Consider the following 21,871-nt stretch of genomic DNA (forward strand, 5'->3'; position numbering starts at 1 on the left):
TAAAAACGCGTCAATCTACGACCTCTATTGGCCATAACGGGAAATGTCAAACCTCTAAAACGCATACAACGGCGGACTGGCCAACATGGAACGAAGTGGAGTGTACAGCAAAGACAAAAAAAATACTTCTTAAATCGAATTAACGTTATGTAAAAAGTATTGCAGTATTGTAGGAACCCGCTGTATTATAATGTAAGAAAAATTGTCAGTTGTCATTGTTTTCTGACAGGCGCATTTAAACAGTGGTCCTTTACAATCATGAGGCTTCGGACAGTTTTTAATGGCTGTAGCTTAACGTAGTTTCAGGATAGGATAGTACGCTTTGACCTTTAATTATTGTTTAAAAGCTGTATTTTTGCGATTGCAACATCATACTCCCTGGTGGTCTAGTGGTTAGGATTCGGCGCTCTCACCGCCGCGGCCCGGGTTCGATTCCCGGTCAGGGAACAGAAGTTTTTCTGTTTTTTGGAAGTTCCTCGGAGGTATATTTGTTCATACAATGTCAATAAACCTTGGAAATCAAAACACAGAATAATTAAAAACAAGCATCTTTGTCATAATTATAGCCGAACTGGGTTGACAATGGATGACCTTCGAGTCCAAAAGGTTGAGTAACACATTAAATTGTTTTACCTGTGACATAAAAATGTAGAAACACCATCAAAAAGTGGCAACTGAACCTTGGTCTTAAGAAACAGACAGGTTATATTCTATGAAAAATCAATTTATTACAAAATAAACATCTTCGTTTCTGTTTTGTAGTTTTTGTGATGCATTATCACAGAGTAATATGATGGATGATAACTGATAAAACTGTTACTGAGGTCAGTGTATACAACAGATCAAACTTAACTCTTGTCAGAGAACCTAATCTACAATATGGACCTGCAGGTACGAATTACATTTAAGATACGGATTTAAGTTATGTTTGATCCTTATGACTAGTAATACAAATATAGGAAAGAAAAATGAACATGCAAAGCATATTTACAAAAAAAAACCTGAAACAAAGATTTAAAAAAAAAGATGTTAAATACTTTTCGCTCTTTACAAATTAGTATTAAAACCCCAAATTATTCTAAGCACAACACTGAAATGGAAGGTGACACTTTCAAATTGCATGCTGGAAAAAAAAAATTGACAAAAACATTCATTTCTAAATAAGTTTCATTTTTTGCAAATCAGCATTCAGGACCTCAAAAATGAAACCCAGCGCTAATAACAGGTACCAAATACATTTTTAAATATTGCGTACGATATCTTGGCAACATCAACTGTAATGTAATTGCAGGCCACAGCCAGTCTTTTCTAAGACTGTCAAAATGCAAATAAGTGACTATGTATGCTATGAGCCATTAAAAAAGTAAGTGGGAAAAAAAATATTTTTCAAAATGTGGTATATTTCAACAAACTAAATCAGTCACTGTCAAATGCGAACTTTACATTGTGAACTTTAAAAAAGACTTTTTAAAATTCGAAAAAGCAGAATTTGCTGGAAAGTTGAGAAACCTTGTATAAAATAAAACTAAAAACTACACAACTGTGAACAGTGTAATGAAAATCAAGTCTTGTATATGATCTTCAACCTTGCTGTCCTTTTAAATAAGGCATTTTCTTCTCTTCAATTCACGATATCAACTGAAAAACAAGAAATGTACCCATTATAACAGCTTCTTATCGACCAATCGATTATAAAATACTGGATTATCACTTTGGAGGTACTTACACTTTTAACTGTAACCCGGATAAATTCCTTTCTGCTGGTCAGATCAAAGTCTGGATACTTGTCGTAAACCTACAACAAAGAGGAAGTTCATAAGTTATAAAATTATTTGGAAACTTTTTAGTTTCCAAATAACTGATGTACATGTTTATATGTCACAAGCTTCAAATCGGAATAGATTTTTTTGACATGCGCACACTGCACGAATATACAGTTTCCTGCTGTTTGCGCATAATAACCATTCTCCTACATTTGATCTTCACTTGTTTTAAACAGCAGACTTAATACTTATCCATTTCTGGTCATAATTTGGAGACAATGAGCATATAAACCTTTGTGCCGTGCTGCTTATTCATAACACTGTAAAAATGTCCCTCCCTGCGCCCCAAAACCAGTCGTCTGTGGATGAGAATCCATAGTAGTTGTAGTATTTGAGTTTATTGCCATATCAGCATCACCAGCTATTACATGGCAGAAACATATTAAACATTTAACAACATAATATTATAAGTATTACATAATTAAAACAAACTTAGAAAAAGAAAAAAAAGCTAATTATATAAAAACATAATAAAGAATAAAAATAAATAAGTGATGAGAATCCAAAACAAGGACTGGTGGGACGTGAGTGAAAGGAGAATTTTAGAATGACGGGACACTCATTTATATGACACTTTATTCAACAGGAAGAACAGCTCGTCCAGCGCGTCATACGCCATTACGCTATTTCAACGTCATTGCACATGCGCAGTCCTTTCAGTTTAGGTTTTCAATCCGATCAAGTGTTTACATGTTCTCTCGATCGGATTAGAAAAGGAATAAGGAATAAATTTCATTCTGATCGAAGGCTTTTCAGGGGTGCGTTTCCCGAAAGCATCGTTGGCCAACTATGGTCGCAAGTTCCGTCGTTACCAATAGAGTTCAATGGACATTGCGATGAACTTGCGACCATAGTTGGCCAACGATGCTTTCGGGAAACGCACCCCAGTCCGACTGAGCCATCAATCCGATTACTAACGGATTATTTTGTTGCATGTAAATGTAGCCATTGTTGAACACTGTTGATATTTGAAATCAATATTCTATTATACAGATATTTGTAAATCAAATTTCCATGACTTTTCCAGAACATTCTGGGTTTATTTCTTTTTCCAAATCTTTTCCAGGCCTGGAAATTGTTATTTTAAAATTCCATGACTTTTCCAGGTTTTTCCTGACTGTACAAACCCTGCTCTCAAAATAAGCCATTTTGTCACAGATAAATGCTGTGAAATAACATACTTGTCGGGTAATCTGCTTCATTGTAACTTCCTCCAAGTTCGCATCTTTCAGGAGATCCTGGATCGCCTCCTTCAACTGGTCATCAGTTGGTGGTTTTTTAAGCATCTTGATCAATGGCTGATCATCATCAGAGCTTTCACTTTCATCTGGAAGGAAAAATATACAGCATGTCAAACTCAGCACTTTGCAAAACCAAAGTGTCTAGTTGCAGTTTTGATATGATGCTAAAGGATTGCATGTAATTTGAATTCTAGAAAAAAAAAAAAAGAAAAAAGAAAAATTTGATTTGAACTTTTGGTATTGCATCCGGAAGAATTTGCTGCATTATTACCCTTGATCTTGCTTGCCATCTTTTTCCTTCGGTTGCTGCTGCTGTCAGCTTTCTTGGTTTTAGGGACAGGCTTTGCTGGAGCTTTTCTCTTTGCCGCAGGCTTCTTGATTGTCTAGAAAAAAGTTGTCAATCATGATGTCAGTTTTAATGCAATTATCAAATAGGTATATTACTGCAAGAAAGAAAATCAGTTGGAATAACATAACACATTTCTGGAGCATCAGCAGATCTGTAAATCTAAAGTGCTACAAATGTACTTGTTAATAGTGTCAAATAAAATTTGGCCATTTCTGACAGAGGCGGTTCAAAACTCTTCAGAAAGATATAGCAGGTTTCGTTATCATCAAATTAAGCTTCATCATCACATGAGCTTGAATTTATTTTAATTGTAACAAAATTTCAGAATTCAAAAATATTAGCAATAAGTGTGTGTGTCCAACCTTTTTTACAGTCTTTTCTTCAAGAACGTCTTGGTCACTGTCATCTGATGAAGTCTGATCTGACTTTTTGTCAGATTTCTTCGTGGACTTCATGGTGGAAGATTTCTTCTTCTGGGGAGATTTCTGTTGATTTATAGACAAAACACAAGCAATGTAAACATAGTAAGACTGCCTATAGATGGTCTGAACAATAAAACCATAAATGTGGAGAATTTATGTTAAAATCGTTTTGTCATGTGTGTCACATTTCCAGTGTCAACTAAAACTCAGAAAGGTTCTGATTCTGAAGGTGTCAAATGTAAATTTGCTATTTCTATCAGAGGCAGTTCAAAACTCTTCAGAAAGATATCGTTTTAATTTTGATCAAATTAAGCTTCAAATGACCTAATTGTTATTCAGTATTTTTGCCGACATATGCCTGACTTGCAGCATACCAAAACTACAAGCTACCAAAACTACAAAATATTGCAAAGTCTGTAAACAGGGACATTATCACAGACCAGAGACGGGACATGCTGAAGATGGAGGCAAAGAGTCATGACTGGTGCATCCCTACAAATAAGCTTGAATTTATTTTAACAATTTTAAAAGATATTTCAGAGTGCAAAAATATTACTAGTAGTAACTGTTTGTGTCCAACCTTTTTTACAGTCTTTTCTTCATGAACGTCTTGGTCACTGTCATCTGATGAAGTCTGATCTGACTTTTTGTCAGATTTCTTCGTGGACTTCATGGTGGAAGATTTCTTCTTCTGGGGAGATTTCTGTTGATTTATAGACAAAACACAAGCAATGTAAACACAGTAAGACTGCCTATAGATGGTCTGAACAATAAAACCATAAATGTGGAGAATTTATGTTAAAATCGTTGTCATGTGTGTAGGGGTGTGCCGGTTTCAGAATTGGTGATGACGGTTATGACACGAGTCAAATGTGACGGTTCATAACATAACCGTCGTCGGGGGGGGGTCGTTGCAACGTTCGTCTGTTATAGGACAACTTAGTTTGAATAAACGAGCAGATACTGATCGCCTAAATTAAAAAAATAAAATTAATATTTATGTAGAGTTCAATGTTGTTATCGATAGAGATACGTGGATGGGGTATTATTTAATCCGCAACCGCATCACAAATCTCATCATCCGCACCAACGTTTTCTGACCAAATTTCAAAGCTGCACCCGCCCGCCATCCGCTGATTGTTTTGCGGTCTATGGACGATGCAGTGCTCTGCTGATGCGAGCTGCAAGAAAGCCCTTGTCTGTTCTAGAAAGGATGCAGCAAAGATATTTAATGCTAATGTATGAGGCATAGGCCTACGCTGAGTTTCATTCATTTACGATGAGATGCGCTCTAGTAGGGCTGGGCAATATGGCCAAAAAAATATATCACGATAATTTTTTTTATATCAGTCGATATCGATAATTATCACGATAAAAGTCAAATCTTTATTTCTTTCAAGTTTAAAGGCAGATTTTTGCTCCTAAGTGAAAGTTGTAGAAACCAGAGCGTTAACTGTGGTTTTAAACTACTCTTTATTGTCAGAACATGACAAACACTTGCCAAACAGGCGAACATTTCACAAATCTGAGGTAGAACATTCAAACATTTGTCATTTTTCCTTAACAAAATAAATATCTTTATTGGACAATTAATTTCTTAGTTTCTGCATGTGCTAATTTTTATTTGGTAAAATGTAATATTCTGACTGTGAGTTTTATTAAAATTAACCATTGGTCATCCAGTATCATGCATTTAGATCATGATAACCACAGATGAAACCAGGCATAGCCTGTAGCACCTCACTATCATGGCAAAATGTAACTTTATGGTTTCTATGGTATTTGTATGAAAAACAGTAGCCTAAATACATTATTAAATATTGTAATTATATTCCATTAGTCCTTTAATACATTGTCTACATTAATAATATAATACAATTCAATATGTATATCCCACATTTCATGGTGCAGTTGATATTACTAAGCTAACGTTACAGTAAATCCATGGTAAATGATGGAAATTTGTAGACGGAAAAGCCTTCTGACTGTATCGTTGCGCACAGTGTTTCTCCTGTTTGTCAGCGCTGTTTCATCTGCCTTTAAACTGGTTTAAATCACTGAGACATTGTGTTCCTCGCTGAATTCAAGCGCTTCTCACTGGATTTCGTGCGTAAATCAGATCAGCGTAAACGCATCTGCTCTAGTGAGCTCGCGCTGCGCTGCCATTTGGACTTTGACCCGAGCGGCTAAATGGTCCGTGTGGCGCGCGGTTCAAATGAGTTTCGTTCTGCTTTTGGCGCATAAATATTATCGAACTCTTGATATCGTTTTATCGAGAAAAAATATATCGCGATAATTATCGTTATCGTTTTATCGCCCAGCCCTACGCTCTAGTTCACAATGCAATGCAAGTGAACGCGGCACACCGGCGCCTCCATGTCACGGTTATTATATTGTCTGCTATATTTGCTTTTTATTTATTAAATACATGCAATTGTGGTTGATGAAACATTTATTAAAATTAAGATACAATTTGTACAAAACAAAATTCGCTTTAAAGAAAGGCTTTCTACAAAGCAAAACTTAATGAAGTGGTAAAAATCATGTCTGACGATTTACAAAACAAAACTTCATTAAGTGGTAAAAACCTGTCTCCCGATATATTGTGCATCTTATGATCCTATCTTTTATTACAATTGTTTTTGAGCTAAAATTTAATACACATCATAGGCTATATACACACTGTATATGTTTCTTTTATAAAACATGTTTGGGGCCAGTCAAGGGGTAATTAAACTGCACGATCAGTTATCGGTAATGATACGTTGTTTATTATTGCAAATGTTTATTGCTAATGTTTATTATTGCAAATGTTTTTCATTTGTTTAATAAATCTCATAATGATGGCACATCACTATATCATAGTCATAGCTTTTATTTCTGATTGGCGGTCGGTCAGGGGGTACTTGGCAAAGAATCAAATACAGTTGGAAACGATGTAGACCATTAATAACACAGACGGTTAACAATTGTTTTTAATTAGTATTTAAACATTCTCTATGATAAAAAAATGTTTGTAAAAAATATATTAATAACATGGTTTTGGCAGTTATAGAGTTCTAATGACAGTGTTCAACTATAACCGTCGGTCTCACGGTTATATACTAACCGTCACACCCCTACATGTGTGTCACATTTCCAGTGTCAACTAAAACTCAGAAAGGTTCTGAAGGTGTCAAATGTAAATTTGTTATTTCTTTCATAGGAGGTTCAAAACTCTATAGAAAGATATAGCAGTTTTCATTGTTATCAAATTAAGCTTCAAATGAAGTAATAATTGTTCTTCAGAATTTTTGCTGACATATGCCTGACTTACAGCATACCAAAACTACAAGCTCATATAAGTATAGATGCACCAGTTGACCGCCCATAAATTGAAATTTATTTTATTTATTTTATTTTTTCTCCATTCCGGACTGCACTGCAATCATTTTTCTAAAATGTAATTTGTGTGGAAATACTGCAAGGTCTGTAAACAGGACATTATCAGAGGCCAGAGACGGGACATGCTGAAGATGCAAGCAAAGAGATGAAAACACAGAGGCACCAGCAGAGGAAATACCGTACCAGAGACCACAAGCTCACTGCTCACGATGCTTGAAATGTAGGAAGAAAATTATAAATATTGAATTTAGGCTGGAGGTTTATATGAATGTATCTTTGAAGGGAACTGACTGTCTTCAGAAAATAAAATGTCATCGAACCTATTCCTCTTACCCCCATTTAATGCCTATTAAAGTTGTGTTTATAAGCAAAAAAGAAATTGGCAATTTGAATCAGCCATGAGAAGTCATGACTGGTGCATCCTTACAAATAAGCTTGCATTTATATTAACAATTTTAAAAGATATTTCAGAATGAAAAAATATTACTAGTAGTAAGTGTTTGTGTCCAACCTTTTTCTTGTCTTCATGAACATCTCGGTCACTGTCATCTGATGTAGTCTGATCTGACTTTTGGTCAGATTTCTTTGCGGAATTCATAGTGGAAGATTTCTTCTGAGGAGGAGATTTCTGTTGATTTGCAGACAAAACACAAGCAAATGTAAACACAATATGATTGTCTATAGATTGTCAAATTTGTTAAAATCTTTGACCACACAGTGTCAACTATAACGCCCAGAAAAGCAAAAGAAACATTTCACTCACTTCTTCCTCGTCGCTGTCTTCTATAGGAGCAATATAATCTTTCCCTTTATCAGAAGATTTATCTTCACTGTCTTTATTTCTTTGACTTGCTGTGGCTGACTTCTCAGTGCCCTTACTGTTCTCTTTACTCTCTTCTTCTTCTTCATCATCGTCGTCATCATCATCATCACTGCTGGAATCAGAGACAATGGGTTTGGACTTTCCACTTTCTACTTTTTTTTGTGGCTTTTTATTTTTGGATGAAGATTTTTCTCTTTTGGTATCTTTGGTAGTCTTCTTTTTCTTCTTTAGGACAGGCTGCAGAGGATAAACACACAAAGTCATTGGCAAACCGCAAAAGAAAAACTCATCAGACATTTAATCTCCAGCAGTACATTGGCTGTACAGTGGCATTAAATGTTATTGTTATTGTTCAGAGAGAAAGATCTCACCTTTCCTGAGTTGGTTGGCTGTACAAGAAATCTCATGATCCTCTCAGAAAGAACAATTTGCGTTCCAGTCCTCTCCAGATCAAGAGTCTGACAGATGGTTTTGAGCAGTGTCTTTTGAAGCCTGCCAGACAGACAAAAATCATTATCACACCCACTTTAAACCAATCACAACTTAATTATGGGACTTCACATCAGATGGAATAAACTACTGATGGTTTTATTATGTGCATGCACATGGCGTCACTTCACAAAAATAACATTAGTGTCCTAAAATATATACACACAGTATTTTTATTTATGAGTATGTGCCAATATTGCATATTTACTTGCTTCAAAATTTAATTATCAGCATTGGTCAGAATTCAAATATCAATGCATCTCAAACAAAAAATGTTATTACGTTGAAGATGCTTCCTCTGTAACAGCTACATCTGTGAGTTATTTTTATAAAATGGTGGGGACAACATCAGACATGGCAAAAATAATTTCATAATTTCTGTTTTCATGCCTTGATTTACCACAGATGTGTAAAAAAATAAAATTTAAAAAAAATAATTATACATACATACATAAATATATATTATAGCCTATATATATCCAAAGCAGTTAAATAGACTTACTTTTTCAATTTCTCCACCTTTTTGTTGTAAAGGTCACTGTCCGGCCCAAAAGGAAATCCATTAAATAGCCGAAGATTTTTCCGCAGAGCTGATGCCTGTATGAACATTAATCAGCATTATTAAGTTAATATCAATCTGTAACATGTGTTTTTTGGCCATTTGTTTGTTAAGCGAGTTCTCAAACTAAACCTTACAGTTCCCGGTCGATCATATACAATGTTATGCAGAGGTTTGAGCAGAGGGACTTTAAGCTTTCCGATGGAGTGATTAATCCGTGCAATGTCTCCCAGTTTGTCACCTCTTCCCATACTCTCAATCTTCAGCTTTTCTTTCTGTCTACCCATTAAATCAAGTCTCTGGATGATTTTTTTCTCCCGTTTTCCTTCAAGAATTTCAGGTTCGACTGAAAAGACAATTACAAAAGGACAATGATGGTAACTTTTGAGTGGGCAATCCAAGCTTCATTTAATTTATGAGCTAATGACAATTAAATAAAAGCTCAATACAAAGTTATGTTGCTTAACAGTAATTGACATCATGAATAACATTTCTTGAAAGAATAGATTTGGCATCTATTGTTGGTATTATTCAACTTACACAACTTGACTCTGGGTTTAGACTTGCTTTGGGGTTTTTCCGCTTCATCCTGCCCTGCATCATCAGATGGACTCTTCTTCCTTTTCTTCTTCTTCTTCTCCTCCTCCTCTTCTACTTTTATGCTGTTTTCTTCCAGGAAAGGATCAGGAAGATCTTCTGTCTTGACAGCTTCAGTTTCTTTACTCATGATTGGAATTTTTTCAGTTGATTCCTAGATTAGATAAAAGAACGGTGTTGTAATAGTCAAATTCAACAGAATACCATAGTAGTAGTATTACTTATATAATTTACATACACAAACGACACCTCTATTCATCGACGCATATCACATCAATAACAGTGAATGCACTGTTACTGCAGAACGAATTTGGCGCGTGTTTGTATCCCAGTTGTACAAGGCACAGACACAAACCTTTAGCATGCTAACAAACTATAAAATTACGGCCAAATGTAAGGTAAACTGGTGAAAATGTAAGATATATAAGCAAAGTGAGTGAAAATCAAACTTTTCAATATGCATGTGCTTCCGACTTAAAGCTTTTTGGCGGCGCGAGACTGATAGCACAGCAGACTAGCTTATTTGTCCCGCCTACTTGCTCACCAAAACACAATTATATTCCCTTTTGCAACAAATCATGACAAGACCTGCCTTCGTGTACGTAAAAACACAACTTAGAGAAAAGTATACAGCTTATAAAACCCCAATAAAACCCATGCGCTCACACTTTAATATATATACTCACTGTGTGTTGCTGCCTATTGGTGGTGATGTACGTGCGCAGTAAACATGGCGTTTGAAAAGAAAGGGCGGCCTATCACGTGACCACGAGGATAAATTCATATTAAAAGAACATGTCCCAAAAACTACAATTCTGTCATTTTTACACACCCATGTTTTTCCTTTATTTCGTTGCATGGACCAAAGATCTAATTAAAGTGTATGGTGACTGAAGCTGCCTGTCAGTAACATGTTTAACATGTTCTCTAACATCTTTGTTACATGAGGCTGAGTAAATTCAATGTGTGACATTAAAAAATGTTGGGACCACTTTATAATGTATAATCTTTCATTTAGGACCAGATACAGATACAAGTTCAGATACAATATCTGGAAATTTTAATTTAAATAGCCTATTTTCCATAAAATATAGGCATATTTAAGAAATGATGTTCTCTCACTGTAAAGGGAATTGTGTTTTTACATTAGTTTTTACATCTGATTAATTTGGTGGCAGCAATACTTTTACTAACAGCAGGGGGCAACATGGTAAAAGCTATTGTACAATGTGAACCAGTAAAAATAACATTTCGACAGTATTCACTATAGGTGCATGCATCATTTGTCACATAATCACATTGCATGTTTCATTCAGCAAGTATTTTTTTATAATCATTAAAGTATTTATTTAGCATTTTTAATTTTGAGTAGAAATGTTACATTATTAAGGACTGATATCAAATAAGGAATCAAGAAAGATCATAGCTAAATACAACACTGTACAAGTCTTCTATGCGCACAGCAATAGTGATAGTAAATTAGAGTAGTTAAATAGATTAGATTAAGTAGATATTCTGACCACATATCTCCTACCACACATTTATGATCCATCTCACCTGCTGATTCAGTAATTACTCATTCATTCATTCATTCATTTATACATTCATTCATTGACACATGGTCAGTTATGCAATTATAATATGCAGTGAAATGACATGAGCAATCTAGTAGATTGCACATTTTATCTATTGTTCAAATAGGTAGGCCTACTCTTAAAAATAAAGGTTCCAAAGGGGTGCTTTCACAGCGATTACATAAAATAACTTTTAAGATAACCTTTCAGTGAACAGTTCTTAAAAGAACCATTTTTCTTAGTGTGAAGAACATGTTAATAACCTAAAGAACCCTTTTCCAAAATAAAGAACCTTTTGTGCAGTGTTTAAAGGTTCTTCAAGGAACCATCAATGTTAAAGAACCTTGAGTCTTTATGTATATTCATTTAAAACCAGTCAAATCAACACCTGAGGTGTTTAAGAAGAGTTTTGTGATATGTTATGCTTTTACATTGCAGGTTTGCTAAAACCAGGGGCTGACCAACCTTAATAACCCACAGTTGTGTACAGTAGAAACGGCTACCATGGTACAGTTGAGACACCCATTCTCTAAAGATGTTAACCATTTACTGCAAATGTAATAAACGTTTAAAAATGTCAATTGTGATTCATTTGATTCCTTCTTCCTTTCCTTTTTTGCTTTTGTACCAGGGATATGCCCCAGTACGAGCTTTGTACCTTTTTTTTTTTGTTTTTTTGTTTTTTTTTTAGAGAGTTACATATTCCCACCATATTCCCTTCACAGAACACTGATTATCAGGTTTTGGGCTATAAAACCCGAGTTTGATAAATCAACTTGCAGATGCATGTCCACTCTGTTCATACTACCCAACCATGGACTTTGTTTTGAAATGTGTGGGAAAAGTTATTTGAATCAAGCGTAGGTTTAAGGTCAAAGTTGACCCACCCACGACGAACAAAGAATAGTTTGCTTTTTAGGTGCTGCGCGCACGCAGGTGTAGATCTCGTGACCGCGAAGGCTTTGATTTTTCCAGATGATTACAACGCGTCTAATTTTTTTTTATTATTATTATTTTTTTATTTTTTTTACTGCTTGTATTAAGTGTCTGGAGTTTGTTGCCTAGCAGCCTGAAAGTGTCTCCTGATTGGTTGATAGCTCGCACTCTCTCCGTTAAAACGCTTGTGGAAAGGAAAGGTGCACGAGAGCGCGTCAGAACTGTTCCGAACTCTCATGAACCGGTGAAACCTTGAGTTGCATCAGTTCTTCACTGTGAACATTTCGGATTTGAACATCACAAGGCGTTTGCATGATGTTCTTCAGTTTATCGACAGAGGATCAACATCTTTTGAAGTGGGAACAGAGTAAAGAGCCAGATGGATCCAGCTCACCTCACACAGGCGCGCGTGCTTTCAGTGTAGGCTTATAGGCTGAAGGTGGGTGTCCAGAGTTACTGGTATTCCAGTATAATGTTCTTTTGTTATGTATTTTTAGTCGTCTATAATAAATGTTGCATTTGTTTGTTTGCGACTTATTTAAATAAAGCTTATTTGAGTAGCTTAGCCTAATTTATTCCAAACTAATTTTATTTCGTCTTCAGGTAGCCTAACCTAATTGTAGATAGCGCATTCACTGTCTATCCGACACTAAATAAGAAGATAAACCTAAATAGTAAAATCATTTAAAGATTGAGAGATTGATATTAGCTGAATTTGATAAAATTAATTTAATAAATTTGTTGTTATTACTAGCTACTTTAGATCCACAAAAACTATTATTTATATTACCCACTGAAAATTGTAAAAATCGGACATTCTTACATCCATTTCATTTTCATCTCAGAGAGGACAATGCCTTCTTTCTTTTTTCAACATAAATGTTTATGTTGTTAATGATGTAAACAGGACAAACACTTAATTCTAAGTTTACACTGTAAAAAATATAAACCTAAAATCAGTTATTTTAAAATGTAATTCATATGGTAACATCTGCATTGACTGGTTTTATATAAATCTAATGTGACTGATGAATCAGATGAAACAGCACTGCCTGCATTCACTTTTTACAGTGTAGCAAGGATTATTTATTTACAGTGGGTTGCTTTAAATTTAATAAAGAAAAATAAAACTATTTAAAAACAAAATTAAATTAAATGCATCGTTCCCTTTTGAAAAGTATTCTCAGTCTCCATTGTGCTCAGACCTCTTTACAGTTATCCCATTGGATCTTGTTAAAAACCTGGCTTTAAAATGACCATCATGACAATAGAAGAGCTTACCAAAGAGAATTAATGATTACAAGAATAGTACACTAGTTCAATTAATTAGACAGGCCAGCTAAAATATTTAAATCTCAATGCAGCTTTGAAGAAGTAGGACACTGCCAAAGGCTTCTTCTCCCTCCCACCGTGTCTGATGTCTGCCAGTGATGGTGTAAAGAAGGGGAAAAAAATCATTAAGGGAATTTGCTCATTCAATACACAGAGCTTTCAAGTTGGTATTACACATATCCTACTGTATACACATACTTTCCAAACCGTCTTCTTATATCTATTAAAGTGCATTATGTAGGAAAGATGAAGCACTGTATGTTATATAAAACACACACCTAGGGCTTCACACTACAATTAACCATACTGTTTAAACCCAGAGTAAAGGCCACTTTTAACCGTGGATTATGAAACTTTCCTTTCGAGGCATCAAAGTGAAACAACATGCTGCTTGAATGTAATGGTGAGTTGTTTTGTTTTTTTAACTCAGTGCTTTCCTCATTAATTATTCATGTGCTTTGTACAATTGCAGAAACTGAATTTCCAGCATCTGAAGAAAACAGTAAAAAAAATGTTAGCGATATTGCAAAAGCATTAACTGGAGTGATGCGGAGACACTGTTTACAAAGATTTAAAGGGATAGTTCATCCAGAAGTGAAAATTCTGTCACCATTACACACCCTCATGTCATTCCAAACCTGTAACTTTCTTTCCTCTGCAGAACTCAAAAGATATTTTGTCAAATGTTTCGCCTGTTTTTGTACGAAACAACATTGGACCCCATTGACTTGCATGGAGAGTATGACAGAATTTTCATTTTTGGGTGCACTAATACTTTGAGATAACCAGATATATTTCTAGTTGTGTGTAGTATTAATATAATAAATGTAAAACAAGAACATTATCCAATGGTTTATTCAGTGTGAAATCTCAAAACCTGGCTACTCAAGCATATTTACTAAACCATGATAAAATATGAACAGTTGTAAAACATGGATCATCATATTGTTCACCCAAGGTTAATCGTGTGAAAATATCAAATATGTGTCATCATTTATCATTTTACCAGCAGCCAAATCCCCATTATTATTGATACTGCTCTTTTCAGTCTGTCATATTAATGCACTTTAAATGTCGTCTTTTGGCTCTCTCAGGGCTCAACATCACCCAGAACAAAATGATCACGGATTCATCAAGTCCGGCAGAGTTCTACGAGGACAACGCTTCGCTGCTGTCCTTGGACTCCAGCGTATTCTTCAGCGAGCCCGTCCTGCCGAGCGACAAACAGCTGGACTTCTTCATTATAAATGTCGGAGGTAGCCGCTATATCCTCTCTCAGGAACTTTTGGCCTCTCACCCAGAAACTCGCCTGGGCAAGCTGGCCCTCTCCAATCGAGACTCTGCTTTAGACCTGTGCGACGATGCGGATTTCTTGGAGAATGAGTTCTTCTTTGACCGCAACTGGCAGACTTTCCAGTACATCATGAACTTCTACAAGACAGGTCACTTACATGTTCGAGAGGAGCTGTGCGTGATCTCGTTCCTTCAGGAGATCGAGTACTGGGGCATCGATGAGCTCCGCATAGACAGTTGCTGCAGGGATAAGTACTACCGCCGGAAGGAGATGAAAGAGACGATGGATATTAGTAAGGATGATGAGATAATGGACAATGAGGAGGAGGACTTCACCGGAGCTTTGTGCCAGGACTTACGCCAACGCATCTGGGACCTCATGGAGAAGCCGGACTCCTCCAAGGCGGCCAAGACGTTTGGGACGCTGTCCATGTTCTTTTTGGTGGTGTCCATCGTGAACATGGCTTTGATCTCGCTGGACTTCACTATACTTGGTGCGCCTATCATCTTAGATGTTCTTGAGTACATTTGTATTATTTGGTTCACCGGTGAGCTGGTACTCAGGTTCATGTGTGTCAGAGATAAGTGTAAGTTCAGCAGGAGTGTGGTGAATATCATTGACCTGCTGGCTATTCTGCCCTTCTATGTGACTCTGGCCGTGGAAAACCTTCATGGAGAGTCTACCGAACTGGAGAACGTTGGACGGGTTGTTCAGGTGCTGCGGCTATTGAGGTCACTCAGGATGCTTAAACTTGGCCGACACTCCACAGGTGATTTACCTATTGAAACATTTCATATAATAATCATACAATACCCGTTCAAAGGTTTGGGGTCTGTACGACTTTTTTAATGTTTTGAAAGAAGTCTCTTATGCTCACCAATGATGCATTTATTTGATCAAAAATACAGTAAAAACATTATATTGTGAAATATTGTTACAATTTAGAATAACTTTTTTCTATTTTAAAATATTTTAAAATGTAATTTATTCCTGTGATGTCAAAACTGAATTTTCAGCATCATTATTCCAGTCTTCAGTGTCACATGATCCTTCAGAAATTTGGTGCCCAAGAATTATTAGATTCTACCATTTTTTTCTTCAGGATTATTTTGATTAATAGAATTTTTTTTATTTGAAATACATTTTTTTTGTAACATTATAAATGTCTTTACTGTCACTTTTGATGGATTTAATGCATACTTGCTGAATAAAAAAAGTATTTATATAAAGATTTATATAAAAAACAAATCTTACTGACCCCAAACTTTTGAAAAGTATTGCACCTTGTAATTAAGTGAAGAAAAAAAATACAAACACACTTTGAGGAACAGACTGAAATTGATGTAATTTACAGAAAGAATTTAAACATGGTGCATCAGGCACTACACCAGGTTTGGCATTGCTACTCTCAAATCACTTAACTGACCAGTTTGAAAATATGTAACCATAAATATATTTATTGACACATACAGTATAAGGCAAGATTTTCATCAATAAATGCTAAAACTTTATCCTGCTTGTCACATGAAGCATCATACGTTGTTAGATGACATGATTTAAACTAGAATGTTAGCTAAAGCAAGCAAAAAATACACTGTCAACTTAAAAAATGTTGGCAAATAAAAATTAAACATCATTTACATTTAAAAACGTAAGTTTAACTGCTGCCTTAAATGGAAGTATCGAAGTGGTCATGGAAAAATCTAAGTGGTGCCAAAGTCGAAACCTGTGCTGAACATTTTGAATTGATTTATTAATGAAGATGAAGAAAACTGAAAACATAAAATCAAGTAGAAATGGAAGCATTTTTTTTAGACTTTCTGTCTTTCAAACACACATTCCACCTGAACATTTGGGCATTTTAACACTCTATCGACTCTTCATGGGCTCTCATCCTGGGGAATGAAATAATTCATGAAGATGTCAGTCTATTTTGGGGAGAGTGAGTAAATTTATTCATCCATTCATATTTTGACAGTATCCCATGGAGACTTAGAGGATGATCCAGACAATCAGTTACCGAGCACAGACTTGTGGGTTTAATCTTGTATTTTTTGAAGGAAAGAATCTCTTTCTAAGATGCAGCCACAAAGTCATGAATAAATCAAACAACATGATCCAAGAGCTAAAAAAGGAGGGTAGTTGGGGAATTTGATGGGACTGGGGCTTCTCATGTCCTATCAACTGCAATATGGAAATGTAAAATAAGGAAAAATTCAAAATCCTTTGGTTGGGAACTAATTCCAAAAGTTTTTTTTTTTTTTTAAATAGGGAAAGCAATATTTATTTTACTTTGTGGCTAAATAGCAGACTGAATTTTTATTTACAGGGTCTCACCATAATTCTGTAGATTTAACACATTTCTAAGCAGACAATGTCGGCTCTGTTCTCAGGATAAATATCTGAAGTAAACACTGACAGATAATCCACCGAGGCGATGGCAGAGCCTATTTTCATATCCGTCACATTTTAATAATGGGGTCTCTCTTGTGTGCGGCATTCTCTGGCAGTCTGAAGGTGTTTATTCTCAGTAATAGCTAATCTGATCAGAAGACACAAACCAAACCAAGGCAGATGGTCCCAATAGCCATAAACATAAAAAATGAACAGTGTTAAGACCAAACTGTGACACATTAGTCAAGATCAGCATGGAAATGAATAGAAAAATAATTCAATATCAAGGTTTCGAGTGTTTCCCAGTGCATTTTCATTTTCTCAAAATAGAAACCTAGTTCTTCGCTAATACCTCAGACGTGGGTCAAGGGCCCATGAAAGCCAGCGTGTTAATAACGAAATACGGTTTCTACTTCTAAAAATAAAAGGACATGCTTTGATACACAGAATAAGTAGGCTAGGTGTTGACTTTAGATGCTTGATGTTCTTTCTGTAAATGTATTCAGCAAGGCAGCTAAAAAAAGAATAAATAAAGCATTTCTCAAGAAGCCGTGCCCATGCCATTTTGGAGTGAGAAAGTGTAGCAGGTGTTCTTAGGTGCCTATATTTAAAGGCTATATCTTGGATGATTTCATTACTGTTATCTTGACTGATCCTTTGCGGTGAGATTCACACATCACACACTGGCAGATGCAAATTCAAAGGTTTAATATATATATTATGGGTGTAACGGTACACAGAAGTCATGGTTCGGTATAATTACCTTGGTTTTGGGGTCGCGATTCGATACGAATTTGGTACAACAGGAAAAATCAACAAATCTCCAATGCTAGGTTTCTTTTCATTTATTTTGAACAGACAGTAGTGCAAATTACAGATTTTCCACCTAGTGGCATTTAGTCCCCCCTAGGTAGTTGGTACAGTACAGCCTCCTTTAGTGTATTAAGCACTAAGCAGTAAACATAGCGCACTCTTGCCAATCCCCCAAGATTCCTGATCGCTTAAAATAAAAAAATTAAGGAATTTCTGATTTGTTACTCTAATTGATAGATTGACCAATGCTGCGCGGTAAAACGACTGTTTTCAAACTTAATGTTTGATTAACGTGTTGTGCGTAACCTATGGTGTGATTTTCTTTGCGCATGAGAGTTCATTAACATGCAGTGACAATGGCGAATTCACAAAGTTCAATATTATGATTTTTTCAAGAAATCACAAATTGTGTACACTCACAATAAAAACAAAACATTGTGCTTTTGTAAAATAAGGGGAAATAAACAGGATGCAGCTTTCTGCCATCCCGGTTTCCTTTCCATGAAGTTTGTTGATAGTGTGAAAAATTTATCGAAACAGCGTATAGGCTACTAGCAAGCTCTTGCGTGCCATCTGAACTCTCGTTTTGGGTTCGTGCGTAGATTGTCTCTTCTTCTTCTGCTCTTTTTCCTGTTGTGACAGTTAGCAAACAGCATTGCATTACAGAGTGCGCCCCCTTCAGGACTGGAGAGTAGATTGTTTGTGACTGACTGTATAAGTCATTTATAACCATGATGTTCGGGACAAATACATGTACCGTTACACCCCTAATACATACATACATGCACACATATATATATATGTGCAATTATATATATATATACTAAAAAGAAGTTTTGATGCTGTGGGATCTAACCAATATAAGCTGACACAATGTACAGATCTCTGAAAGCTAGACCAACAGCAGCATTACTACATAAAATACAGGCACTGACTTTTGAATCTACAATGAAATAGTACTTCTATAGAGAGGATATCTAGCCATCCTTTATAGTTTTAACTTGTTTGCATATGGAAATCCGTTGGACACATTTACATCTATCACTTTAGAGAAGTTCATGATCTCTGTAGAACATGTTACACCAGAAATAAAATAATGAGGTCACTGATTCAAATTCTATCAACAGCATTATCTTATATGTTAGTAGGTACAGAAGTAATGTTTTGGCATGCAAGAGGTTCAGTAATCATTGGCTACACTTCAGTTGGTCAGTGGCAAATGGGGTCAAAGATGAAATTGTTTGAGCATCGTGTTAAAAAAGAGTGACATAACATGATATAACATGCTTAATTCTTTGTTACATAGAGTTCAATGCATTGGGGAAAGTTGACATGACACAAATTACCTGAAAGTGACATAATGGTTTTCCTTCCCCAATTAATTGAGAGGCCTCTCCTTGTTCATGCTATTGTTCTAAGGTTAAAAAAAAGGTCCTATCCTCTTGGCATGCAGTGATAATGTTACAATTAGGTCTGTTAATTTAACACATTTATTTAGTGCACTCAATTATGAAAAATATTAAGAAGTACAAAAAAAAAATAACATGCACCTGAAAATCATGCACCCGATATGGAAGTAAAACAACCAATTTATTGACTTCTGAAATTACTTTTTACATTGAATTATTTGCAATTCATTTGATTATTTAATCAGAATATTATGTATTTGACTGAGCCCTAAAATACAATTTATATTAATCTATAAATCTATTCTCTATTCATTCATATTAGTCTGAAGGCCTGTGCACATCACTTTTGACTGACTTTCTTCTGCGGAGCACAAAAGAAGATATTTTGAAGAATATTGGTAACGAAACCTATTCAGTTCCCATTGACTTCCATTGTATGAACAAAAAATACAATGGAAGTGAAGGGGAACCAAAACTGTTTGGTTATCAGCATTCTTCCAAATATCTTCTTTTGTGTTCAGCAGAAGAAAGAAATGCATACAGGTTTGGAATGACAAGAGGGTGAACTATCCATTTAATGCATATGTTCATACCGACACGAATATTAGTTTTTTTCTGAACGGCTATTTGAAAACATGTAAATATTGTTTGAGTTCTTTCTTTCCTGTGACAAGCGTGACAAGCATTTGTCTTAACGGGCCTTTAGATTAAGGAACTTTATCTTCTTTGTGTGTTCCTCATCAGGTCTCAAGTCTTTGGGCATGACGATCGCCCAGTGCTACGAGGAAGTAGGCCTCCTGATGCTGTTCCTTTCTGTGGGCATCTCCATCTTCGCCACAGTGGAATACGCCATCGAACACGACATGCCAGAGACCACTTTCACCAACGTTCCCAGCGCCTGGTGGTGGGCCACCACGTCCATGACCACAGTGGGGTACGGAGACATCCGTCCAGATACGACACTAGGAAAGGTGATGGCCTTCATCTGCATCCTATCTGGCATTCTCATCCTTTCGCTGCCTATTGCCATTATCAACGAACGTTTCTCTGCCTGCTACTTCACGCTTAAAATGAAGGAAGCGGCGCTGAGACACGGGGAGGCGCTGAAGCGACTGACGCGCAACTCGGCCTCAGATATGTCGGCGGTAGGGGTGAACCTGCGGGACGCCTACGCCAGAAGCGTGCTGGAGATGCTGCGGTTGCAGGGGCGAGAGCGAGCCAGCACACGCAGCAGTGCAGCAGATCTCTGGTGGTAATAGTAGGCCTTCAAGCTGCCCGGAGAGAGAGAGAGAGAGAAACAGATTTTGTGGTATTTTAAGGACCACAAAACATTTAAAGGTATCATATCATAAGGACTCAAATGTTTCTCATGTTTCTGATGTCATGAACCTGCAATTAATTGCAATCCTGTAACGATCTAATACAGATGTTGCTCATTTTACATACAAATGGGGCATTTTTTAAAGTCACAATGTAATATAGCGACAGATATCTGCGTATGAAAACTTAGGCAGCCGACTTGCTGCCTCGCTGCCTTATCAGGCAATGATTTCTTAGCACGAAGGTACCTCACAAAACTGATTTCGGATAGACGTCTGAGGCAGCGTAATAGTTTAATGATCTACAGCAAAATAGAGTGAGCTTTGGTGAAAACTAAGCAAATAATTAATTTCTAAAATAGTAATTTTCACTAGAAATGACATCGGAAGGAAAACGTTGGTCACTAACACACCAACCGCAACTTTCATACGCCATCTTTAAACCCCGCCTTTTTCTCACAATCGACTGCAAGCTCACAGTAAGATCAGCCTCTTTCCAGTCAACAAGTGATGGATAGAATCAAGTCCCCGCCGTACATTGTTTTTTTGTCTTAATATAATAATCTGTTTCACGCGGATGTATGTCATAGTATAAATAAAATGAATGAATGAATGAGACATTTATATAGCGCTTTCATATGTACTACTGTACACCCAAAGCGCTGTACAGTCATATCAGGGGTCTCTCCTCAACCACCACCAGTGTGCAGCATCCACTTGGCTGTCCGAAAGCTTATAAATGCTGATTTTGGAGGATGCATTCCAAGGTAGGAAGGCATCAAGGCACGTCCGAACCCGATGTTAGCTTCACTTCCTGTCTCCTGAGATACCTTCATCTGAATGATTTTTAAAGGCAGCATAGATGTATCCTTCGCTACCTTTGATATCCCACAATCCTGTGCTTTCCATTCTGTGACAGTTAAAGGTGCTGTAATGATTCGACGTCCAGCATAAATCACCAGAGAGTCTGACGTTTCGCTGGAAGATCAAGTTATGGCATTTTGATTCAAGATTATGAAGTCAAAAAATAAACGTAATTTAAAAATGAAATATATACATGGGATGAATAATTTACAATGAGCTCAATGCAACAGCAACAGCAACAGCAAGGCA

General features: G+C 36.2%; 2 protein-coding genes across 6 annotated transcripts; one reads left to right on the forward strand and one right to left on the reverse strand.

Moving 5' to 3' along the window:
• Nucleotides 1–705: 705 nt before the first annotated feature.
• On the reverse strand, nucleotides 706–10,433 carry dek (DEK proto-oncogene). 3 transcript variants are annotated; one of them, XM_079894274.1, is made up of 13 exons: nucleotides 10,374–10,433; nucleotides 9,631–9,841; nucleotides 9,228–9,436; nucleotides 9,034–9,128; nucleotides 8,414–8,534; nucleotides 7,983–8,279; nucleotides 7,731–7,847; nucleotides 4,416–4,538; nucleotides 3,776–3,898; nucleotides 3,336–3,447; nucleotides 3,005–3,150; nucleotides 1,727–1,795; nucleotides 706–1,638 (listed from the first exon to the last, which is right to left on the reverse strand). In XM_079894274.1, exons 2-13 carry the CDS (start codon nucleotides 9,815–9,817, stop codon nucleotides 1,627–1,629), a joined length of 1,611 nt encoding a protein of 536 aa, XP_079750400.1. In that variant the 5' UTR covers nucleotides 9,818–9,841; nucleotides 10,374–10,433; the 3' UTR covers nucleotides 706–1,626. The 3 variants fall into 3 exon arrangements, with proteins under 3 accessions (XP_079750400.1, XP_079750402.1, XP_079750401.1); XM_079894276.1 differs by lacking the exon at nucleotides 4,416–4,538; XM_079894275.1 differs by lacking the exon at nucleotides 3,776–3,898.
• Nucleotides 10,434–12,382: 1,949 nt separating this feature from the next.
• Nucleotides 12,383–21,569, forward strand: kcnv1 (potassium voltage-gated channel modifier subfamily V member 1). 3 transcript variants are annotated; one of them, XM_079894324.1, is made up of 5 exons: nucleotides 12,383–12,636; nucleotides 13,896–13,932; nucleotides 14,624–15,592; nucleotides 20,184–20,410; nucleotides 20,516–21,569. In XM_079894324.1, exons 2-5 carry the CDS (start codon nucleotides 13,914–13,916, stop codon nucleotides 20,693–20,695), a joined length of 1,395 nt encoding a protein of 464 aa, XP_079750450.1. In that variant the 5' UTR covers nucleotides 12,383–12,636; nucleotides 13,896–13,913; the 3' UTR covers nucleotides 20,696–21,569. The 3 variants fall into 3 exon arrangements, with proteins under 3 accessions (XP_079750450.1, XP_079750448.1, XP_079750449.1); XM_079894322.1 differs by having other exon boundaries at nucleotides 20,184–21,569; XM_079894323.1 differs by lacking the exon at nucleotides 13,896–13,932 and having other exon boundaries at nucleotides 20,184–21,569.
• Nucleotides 21,570–21,871: the final 302 nt, after the last annotated feature.

The sequence above is a fragment of the Squalius cephalus genome, assembly GCF_949319135.1.
Source record: "Squalius cephalus genome assembly, chromosome: 15".
NCBI classification, from domain to species: Eukaryota; Metazoa; Chordata; class Actinopteri; order Cypriniformes; family Leuciscidae; genus Squalius; species Squalius cephalus.